Here is a 10,987-nt window from a genome sequence, read left to right on the forward strand (position 1 = left end):
TGATCCAATTTCACTTCGTAGGAATTAAAGATTACTCCGTCGAGACTCTAAGACTACATCCATAGGATTTTTATACCCACTTTCTCAGCTTCAGTTATAGAATCAGTCTTGGTAACTAGGAATTTCAACACCAATTTTGACGACATCTATGACAACCTGCGTGCACGTCTACATCAACCCTCTGATCACCAGCATTTCAGTCGACTTCATTTGCTGATTCATTACAATTTTCTCAATATCCACGAGTCCAGCATGGATAGAAATATATCTATTCTAGCTTGGAATTGTAGAGGTATCAACCAGGACACCACATTCCAGCATCTGCGAGGCTTAATGGCGGCACATAGACCAGATATTGTATTTCTCTCCGAAACATTGGCGCCCGAACACCACATGAACTTTGTTAAACGGACACTAGATTCGACAACATTTTTACAGTTCCGAAAATTGGACATAGAGGCGGACTATGTTTATTGTGGAAGAATTTTTTACAAGTCTGTATTTTACTTCAATCCCAGAGCTACATCCATATGCTTGTTACACCACCACCACCACCAGCGCAACCTTGGCTTTGCACTGGAATATACAATCCACCTCACCCAGATGCCAGATGGGATTTATGGAACAACTTCAATAATATTTTGAATCGCCAAACAATGGGTACTAATTGGAGACTTCAATGACATTACCATGCAATCCGAAAAAAAAGGGAGGAAGACCGGTGACATTCCCTTAGACTCAACCATTTCTCTTTATGATCGACATAATGGGATTGATAGATCTTGGTTTTCAAGGCGATCCATTTATATGGACCAATCACCAGAAGGACGAGAATATTATCATGGAACGTCTAGACAGAGCCATGGCAAATCAAAGATGGAGAACAACATATCCTCATGCAGCAGTCACTCATCTTCCGTGCATAGCTTCGGTTCATGCACCTATCCTCTTAAGGACAAAGCACTTAAACTGGAAAAATGAGAGGAATTACAAATTCGAACACCTCTGGCTATCTCACCCCAACATACATCACATTGTCAATGGATCCTCAGAAAGAGAGTCTGATGATGAGGTAACGACAAATCTCCAAATCAAACTCATCACGACGACCAACATACTTACACAATGTAACAAAACAAAATTTGGTCACCTCCCCACCATGATCAAAACATCCACAACACAGTAAAAATATGTACAACATCAAATTTCAACTCAAACAGGTACGACTCTGAATCATTGGATCCAATAGGAAAAAGAACTACGTGCAGCATTTATCTCTATTACAAAGTCATGCCACATACTGGAAAAAAAAGTTCAAGAATTCAATGGCTATAATCTGGAGATAGGAACACGTCTTTTTTCCATACCACAACAACTATACATCAAAGCTGCAACACCATTCAACATTTGCGGGATCAAAACAACAACTGGGTTTTTGACCAAAGACATATTGTTGACCTGCTGCTTCAATATTTTACAAACCAATATACGGCGGCCAGTACTACGTTAGATGAACACCTGTTCTCTTCGATTAATCCACTATTAACGACAAATAAGTGCAATTCCTTGACCAGAGAGGTAACGGATGAGGAAGTCAAAGAGGCACTTTGGTCCATTGGCTCGGAAATCCGGGACTAGATGGATATACGAGTAAGTTTTTCAAAGTTTTCTGGAACACCACCAAACTGCAACTCATTGAAATGGTCAGAGAATTCTTCGAGAATCTTAATTTGCACCCTCTGATAAATCACACCAACATCACACTAATCCCAAAGGGAGGTCACCCAACATCTGCATCTCAGTTCCGACCTATTAGTTTATGCAATGTTACTTACAAGATCATAGCCAAAATCCCGGTAAATCATTTGAGACCTTTACTCCCTTTCATTATCAGCCCCTACCAAGGTGCTTTTGTACCTCAGAGATCGATACAAGATAACGTAGCGATAGCTGGTGAACTTTTTCATTACATCTGAACCTCTCCCATGACCCCAAAATAGGAGTCAAATTAGACATTCAAAAAGCTACGACAGTTTGGATTGGGGTTTTGTGAAAAGAGCTTTTACGCAACTTGGTTTCCCAGGAAAATTCAGAGAATATATCATGATGTGCATCTCCACAGTAACGTACTCCATCAACGTCAACGGCACCCCACATGGCTATATTTCCCATTCTCGAGGAATAAGACGAGGAAACCCGTTATCATCATATATCTTTATTATATGTGCAGAAATTCTGTCAACAAATCTAGCGCAATTGGAGAATTGACACAGTATTCAAGGTCTGGGGATATCCAAGAAGGCACCACCAATTCTTCACATAATGTACGCGGATGATCTATTAATCACATTTAAAGCATCAACTCAAAACTGCATTCAGCTAAAACAATTACTGGATTCCTATGCCAACTCGGACGGATAGCACATCAGCCCCAGGAAATCCATTATAATTCATCATCCATGATTGGATCCGACTTACATTGGAGAAATCCAAAGTGTTTTCGACATGCCAGCTACGTCAACATCACCTGTTTACTTAGGAATTAGGAGTCCAATTCAAAAGTGGGATATCATTGACACATGTTTTTCGTCCACTTCTGCAAAGAATGGCCGCAAAGCGAAAAGATGGAAAACGAAATGCCTCAATCAAAAAGGAAGGTTAGTGCTCATTAAAACCTCACTCCTCCATACCGCAAATCATATTATGCAGATAAATCTTCTACCGGCTCACATTCATAAGAAAGTTGATAAGATCACTAGGAATTTTTCTGGGGCCATGATGCTAGCTTCGATCAAAAAACTGCATCATATAGGATGGGATAAGCTGACGGGTCTTATTCCCGAAGGGGGCTTGGGAATTAGAAAAGGCCTAGATAACAACAAAGCATTATTAATGAAAAGAGTATGGAAAATTCATGATTAGCCAGACTCGATTTATACTTCCATGTGAAGAGAAAAACATTTCAACAATAAACCTTTTTTCCAATCAAACCAACTTCCCCCACCCTCGGCTAGTCCTCTTTGGAAACAACTCACCTCCCTTTTACCCTCTATCATACCTCACATTTTTCACAAAATTGGCACTGGCATTTCTACCCCAACTACTTCAAATTGGATTCCAAATCACCCACCCCTATCATACAACCAATGTCAGTTGTTTCCAATCTTATTGATCCCATCTGAAATTCATGGATTCTTGACCGATGGATACAACTTCCGCAATCAACTATGCTTCGGATTCTTAACATTCACCTTCCACAAGATGGGACGCCAAACAAAATTATATGGCCATACACAAAAACTGGTAAATATTCAGTCAAGTTAGGATACTGCTTGTTAGCTCATCACCCTATCAACACCACAACCACGTATCAGCTACCACCCTCTACCCACATCTGGACATTAAATTGCCCCCCAAAATACAGCTTTTCTTGTGGAAAGGTATAAACGAAGGCCTACCTACCTTCACCATATTACATAAAATTCACCTCACCCCCTCAAACTTATGTCCTAGATGTAAGCTATATCCAGAAACAGCTGAACACATTCTTCTCACATGTCGATATGCGCAAGAAGTTTGGGATCTACTATTTAGCACTATGAAGCAGAACCATATTTCATGCACCGAAGACCCCAACCCATAACGCCATCAACTACCATAAACCAACTACTCCAGATAAATCAACTCACAGTTGCTACAACTTCTTTTTGCTTCACTCTATGGGCACTATGGATAGCAATAAATGATTTGATTTATGGAAAGAAACACAAAACTCCTTATGGCACAATAAGAATGGAAAACCACATGCATTAAGAGTTCACTTGGGCGAATTCAGTTCAACCATCACCTCTACCGGGCATGAATCCGACGACAATCAATACTTCAAAGACGCGGACGGCCAATACAATTCATGTTGGATGGAAACCACCTGAACAACATTGGATAAAAATCAACACAGATGGAGCAGCCCGTGGACACTCGGGACCCCGGTGGTGCTTTTATTTGCAGAGACTCAACAACCTCACTCATGGTTTCAATGGTACAACCTTTAGGGATCACAACAACGTTGTTAGCTGAAACCTGGGCTCTTGTCATGGATCTACGATCGGTCCCACTTTACCAATGGACTAAAATTTACATTGAATCATATTCTCAGATACTAGTTCATTTCATCAAGGAACGATCAGACCCCCCATGGTATTTGAAGGAAATGATTTCTGAAATTACAAGAAGGTTGGAAGCAATACCTCAGTACAAAATTCAACATACTTACATGGAAGCCAACCAAGCAGCAGACACCCTCGCCAACCATGCGGCAGATAACAGTCAAAAGGGAGTATTTCAAACTAATATTTGGGAACATACTATCCCCAGTTTCTTGAAACAATTTGTAATAAATGACACTAGGGGACAACATTCCCACGTGTAATCCCTTCTTAATCTTATCTAATATACCTATGCTTCAAAAAAAAAAAGTGTAGTATGCACTTAAAAAAGTAGTAAACTTCAAAAACCATTTGCATAAAAATGTCTACCAAAACACAATGTTAAATATATGATAAACCAAGAACTACCATATGTATTGGGTCGGTATATACAATGTCACATAATAATAGAATGAGAGATTTTGCTACTGATTGACTATAAATCCCTACAATATAGGTTATTTGTACCTATAGGATTATAAAATAAATCGAGTCATTACAGTACATTCTGCACTTCTAAGAAATCACATAAGCGTAATACTCAAAACCATTAGCATAACTACATGTAGAATCACTAGAATATTGCAAATAACCACAGTATAGGCATTCTGCACTCTAGGATCATAAAAGGAACTTCAATTGCATGTATCCATAATCTAACAAATAACACTTGTATAACACATATATATACTTTGATCAGATCATAGTAGCAATCGATATGGAAGACTCTCCTCTATAATCTATATAAATATGCCGAAAATAAGAGATTCATATGTAGAATAATCATACTATCATAAATATGCACTTACGAATACAGTAAACCTCAAAAATCATCTGCATAAAAATGTATACCAAACATAGTGTTAAATATATGACAAACTAAAACTACCCAGTGTCGTAGCCACATGGAGAGGTGGGTGTGCAATTGCAGCCCCTCAAATATGAGCTCCCAAGCCCAATTTGAACTAATTTGTCATGTTTTAAGTCATTTTAACCCTTGTGCACCCCCTAAAACATGTGTTGATTGGTGACTTTCCCACCCATTGCCAAACCCTGGCTCCGCCCTTGAGATAACCATATGTATTTTTGGTATCTACAGTGTCACATCATAATATGGCGAGAGATTTCGCTACTGATTGACTACAAAATCCCTACAATATAGGTTATATGTACTTTTAATATTGTAAAATAAATTGAGCTACTACAGTATAGTCATTATACACTTCTAAGAAATATATATATATATATATATATATATATATTTATGCCGATAATAAGTTGATCATGTGATTTGTAGAATAATCATACTATCTAGAACATAAACACACAAATATAGTATATGTAGTCCGCACTTGCAAAGATAGTAAACCTCAAAAATCATTTGCATAAAAATTTATATCAAATCACAATGTTGAATCTGTGAAAAATCAGAAACTACCATATGTATTGGGTATCTACAGTGTAAGATAATAATGAAAGGGGGAATTTCGCTACTGATTGACTAAAAGTGAATATATGAAAGTCCTACAGTATAGGTTATCTGTAACTCTAGGATTGTAATATAAAGTGAATAGTTACAATATAGTCATTATGCACTTTTAAGAAAACACAATATTGAATCTATGAGAAATCCCATATAATAGTCTATCTGCACCTCTAGGATTGTAAAATAAATAGAATCACTGCAGTATAGCCATCCTACACTGTTTAGAAACTTCCACATATACACAACATTAAAAGAAAACTAGATAGTATCTCAATTTCGTTGAAGTTAACATAGTAAATGCAATCTGCACTTCCATATATTCACATAACATAAAAAGAAAACTAGCTAGTATCCTAATTTCTTCAATATTAACATAGTATATCCAACCTGCACTCCTAGATATTCACATAACATAAAAGAAAACAACTTATGCATCTGTGGAAATGAACAATTTAAGCAATTTGCAGTATCAAAATTTGTTATGAACCAAAAACAATATTAAAATAAAAAAACTAAATAAGAACATTGTACAAGCTAAAACATAAATAACAGAAGAATAAAATCCATTAATGCAGTGGATCTACGCTCCAGGGTTATAAGAGAAAGAAGCATAAAGAATAAAAGAGTTACGGATGTTAAAAAAACTAAAAACATGAGTATAGCAGGTCTGCACTCCAGGATCATGGAATAAAAAAAATAAAAAATCAGGTGATGAATCTATACAAAACGAACTGCGTGTTATATGTGATGGTTTTCAAGAATAAAATAGGTTTTTTTTCAGTATAAGAGATATGGATTGAAAAAAAAAAGTAAAATAGAAAGTGAAAAGAATCAGAATTGTAGTACATTTTTTCGCGCACTACGTATTTTATGATGTATTTCTTGTTTTTGCTGCTGGTGATTCTTCAAAATCATCTTCTACTGATTTGGAGTAGAACTTCTTCTCATAATATTCTAATGATTCTTCTTGTTGTTACCATTTTAATGTAGATTTCACAAAAAAATCTAGGGTTTTTAGTGAACTTTTAGATAATTCAATACGGGAGTAGTGTAATTCTTATGGTTCTCATGGATTTCTTCAATTTTTATTAATGATTATAAGATTTTTATGATGATTTTCAGAATTTTTTCCCTGTTTAGTAGGCGGAAACGAGCTTGGGTTTTTGGTGGGAAAGAAGGAGATCGAGTGATATTAGGGGATAGGGAACCGTGTAGACATACACTCTGAAAACAACAAGTACTTTAATCATTCCGTTTGTTTTAAACAATTGTGGACCTCCGGTTAAACAACTGATATGGATGGACCCTACTAGAAATAACTATATGGGCCTAGGACCAAACAAGAAATTTTCCAAATAACATCCACGTGAATTCTCGTACCCGTCAAATAACAATCCGTCCTTGTTCATTTCTTATGTGCTAAGCAGAACCGGTTGCAAGTTTAAACTCGCTCAACAAAAAAAAATACTGCATCTTGGAAACAGGGCTGAATTGGGGGTCCTGAAATAGTAATTGGGGACCCCTAGCTACAGGACAAAAAAGGTCATGAAATAGTAATTGGGAGTTATCCCTTATCCCACTTTTTAGAAATGACTAAACTACCCCTGGATTATTAGTGTTGATTAGTTGTTAATTAATTTGGGTAGATTAAATCAGATTTAAGGATAAAAATTTGATAGAAGAAAAATTGTGTTTTTGTGTTGTGGAGAAGAAGAAGTTGAGTTTTGGGGGAAAACTTAGGGTTATTTGAAATGAGTGATTCTAGTGGAGGAAATGATATTGGTGAAGCTTCAAACAACATACATGATTATGTTGATGGTGAGATTGTCTCAACTAATCCTATGGATTGGATGTTTGATGAAGAGATGTTAATAGAGGAAGCTTTGATAATTGTTGCAAATGAAGATCGTTTTGCTCAAAATGAAGGAACCAATACTCAAAATGAAGAACCCAAAGCTCTAAACAATCAAGTAAACTTCCTATACTCTTCAAATCGCATGAATGGTGCTCCAAGTGGTCGATTCATGGTCACTATGCAACAACTCAGTGTGAGGGTCGTTAGATCGTGAGTATAATTAACTAACGACCCTGTAGAGTCGTCAATGAATTGGCACCAATGAGGTTATGAAAAATCGTCAATGAGGTTCCTAAAAGCTGACGACTCCATCTTTTAGGTAATATAGAGTCGTTAGTTATATATATTTAGAACCGAACTCTATATATTTAGAACTGAACGACTAAAAAACATTTTACTCTCTGTAGCTATCACTGTAAGGCTCGTCAGTTAAGCATTACTATATACGGACGACCCTTTCATATTAAATGAGAGTCATTTTTTTATACATCTCTAGTATTGACGACTCAAACTGTTTTTTTTTTAATAATTTCTGATTTCATAGAACCATTTCATTGAATTGTAAAAGTCATACATCTTTCATAGAGTTAAATACAATACATGATAACGATTCACTTCTATACTCAATCATAAAACATGTAATTATTAGAGCTGCACATGGGACGGTACAGTCCGGGTTTCTAATGAACCCGGTACCTGTACTTGGAGTTGACCGGGTCTTCATATTGAGGACCGGTACCTGTACATGTACCTGGAACTGTACTTGTACCGGTTATACAGGTCCGGTTCTAACCGGGACCGGGTTCTTACCCATACTTCAATTGAACAAAATATCAACCCACAAATTAACCTCAATTTCAATCTATGAAACATTCAAACTCAGTAGAATCCACAAAATTCAAACCAAATATCAGAACCCATGTTACAAAATCGATTAATGGTTCCTAAAAAACTGAGCAGACATACAATGGAATGATTATTTGCATAGAGACATAAACATAATTAAACAGAAATTGAATTAAACCCCAAATCCAGCAATCATCTTCAAGAACCCCATCTGCATCTTCAGATCGAAACACAAATTCATTCTTCATCAGATCTAACGCATCTCTCAGCAACACCATTATATCTTCTCCATCTTCTGTAACAAATTAATTTGATGAATAAATTAATTTGCATCTAAAACCAAATCCATTTCAAATAAAACCCTAGCTCAGATTCAATCATGCAATTAAAAAAAATTAAATTAAACATTCAATTAATTATGAAGAATCCATAGTTCATCAAACAAATTACCAAAAATCAGATGAGTGATTTACTGATTTACCTTGATTGAGTCATACCTATATCGTTACTTTCATAACCATCTTGATGAAGCTTCAATTGAAACAATACTAGCAGAAGTAGAAGATAAAGAAGATGATGAATTAATGTCCGCTAATAGGTTTCTGGGATTGGGTTTCTTAATCTTCTTTGACGAAGATAGAGATTCAATCTTCATGGTTGATTTTATCTCTTCTCTGTGAAAGTAGACTTCAATTGAGAAAAGAAGAAAAAAAGGCAGCAAAGGAAGAACGAGTGAATTAAAAGTGAATTGAAGAGTGTTGTTTGATAGATAAGATGCCCTAAAAACCTAGAATCGATGGCTAGAAATCACTTAGATGGATGGTTATTATATACCGGGTTTTCTAGGTCCGGTGCTGCCGGGAATTTGGTTAGAAACGGTACCTGTACTCGTACCCAACCGGTTATGAAATACATTCCTGGTCCTTGTACTGGCTACACCGGTTCCAGTCCGATTCCGGGTTTTTTTTTCCGGTACGAGTCCGGTACTCCGGGTACACCGGGTTCTTTGTGCAGCCTTAGTAATTATACATGGTTTCATTGAAGATAAAGTAGCAATCATGTAACTCAAACTTTTTCCCAAGAAGCACCTCGTAGTATCCATACGCCTTCTTCATCTGAAAACGCAAACACAAACATACTTAGTTAGTATCGATCATAGCTTTGGATAATTTTTACCTCTTGTTTAAATACTTACTCTTATAGCACTCAGCATATCCGGAAAGGCTTCCCTTACGGCCGTAAATTATCTTTTCAAAACATTACACTCGAATTTTATCTCCTTGAAGTGTTCCTTGACTTGTTTCAAAGACCTTGAGTTGCGATTTCCGTCCAATGCCACAAAAACGATGAATACGCGGTTCCACCAAGCATCCGATGTTTCATAAATGTCTTTGTCTAGACTTTCAAAGTGGTTTGTGACTGTAAACCAAGCTCTCGCAATGGCGCAATTCTCTTCGAAAGTGTAGGGAGTAGTCATGGTATTTGCTTTTGTTTTGAGAAGGAGGAGAGAAGGTTGATAATTAGGGTTTTGATAAGGAAGAAGTGAGATATGGGTCTTTATTTATAAAAGTGAGCGACCCAACTGCCTCAACCACATTTGGTTGAGTTAAATTCTCCAATAAATGCAAATATTATCATGAGTCGTTACTAAAATTCGTTTACAACTAAACGACTCTTAGACTCGGTATATTCTACCGTACGACTCTAGAAGAAAACCGGGCAGAATGGTGTATATATATTTATCAGGGGTCGTTAGTGTACACGGAGAGTCGTCAACCTTTGTTAAAGTGTCGGCAATTATCATTTTAGCAGATTGACGACTCTAATGTAAGATGAATCAAAGTCGTTAATCTGCAAAAGATTTGTTGACGACTTTATGTGGTGTCGTTTATCTGCATATAATATCTTGACGACCCTCTAATTTAATGGTTTTGTGTTTTGTTTTTTAGTTGGTAGTTCGACAATGCTCCCAGCCAGAACCCGTATCTACATTGGGTCCGGATACCTCCCAACACTATATGACTGATTTGGTACGTTTACCTTAACCGAGTCGATATATTTATATATTCAAATAATTTTATTAGTGATCTCATGGTTGTATAATTAATTGTTTGCTCAATGTAGACATGGGAAACCAAGGATGACATCAAGGAATGGCTTATCCCTAAGGCAAAAAGAGAAGATGTGTGTGGTTGTTCAAAGTAGACACGTCGATGGTAACAAGATGGAAATGGTATGCGAGAGAGCGGGTAAGAAGGGAGAAAGTCACAAAGGCAAGAATTACAAGTATGAGAAGAAGACGACTAGGGTCTATAGAACAAATTCGAAGAAGTGTGAATGCCCGTTCAGGATTGTTTTCAAAAGACGCCATGAAGCCGATCTATTCCGATTGTATAGTATTCCGGACGGTCGTCACAACCATCCTCCACCCACAAGTTTATATGGACACCCTGCATATGCCCGATTGAAACCACATCAGATGGATAAAGTTAGGCAGATGAAGGGATTTAGACCACTTAATATCTTAAATGCAATAAGGGTGGAAAATAAGGATAACTTGTCCACCATTTCCACAATCAACGCCGCTAAAGCAAC

At 36.8% G+C, this 10,987-nt stretch overlaps 1 protein-coding gene across 1 annotated transcript; it reads left to right on the forward strand.

Moving 5' to 3' along the window:
- The first annotated feature begins 766 nt into the window (after nt 1–766).
- On the forward strand, nt 767–10,597 carry LOC113352388. The gene is made up of 3 exons (XM_026596212.1): nt 767–1,072; nt 10,342–10,422; nt 10,517–10,597. The coding sequence occupies exons 1-3, from the start codon at nt 767–769 to the stop codon at nt 10,595–10,597; spliced, it is 468 nt and encodes a 155-aa protein (XP_026451997.1).
- The last annotated feature ends 390 nt before the right edge of the window (nt 10,598–10,987 follow it).

The sequence above is a fragment of the Papaver somniferum genome, chromosome 2 (genome assembly GCF_003573695.1).
Source record: "Papaver somniferum cultivar HN1 chromosome 2, ASM357369v1, whole genome shotgun sequence".
Classification (NCBI taxonomy): domain Eukaryota; kingdom Viridiplantae; phylum Streptophyta; class Magnoliopsida; order Ranunculales; family Papaveraceae; genus Papaver; species Papaver somniferum.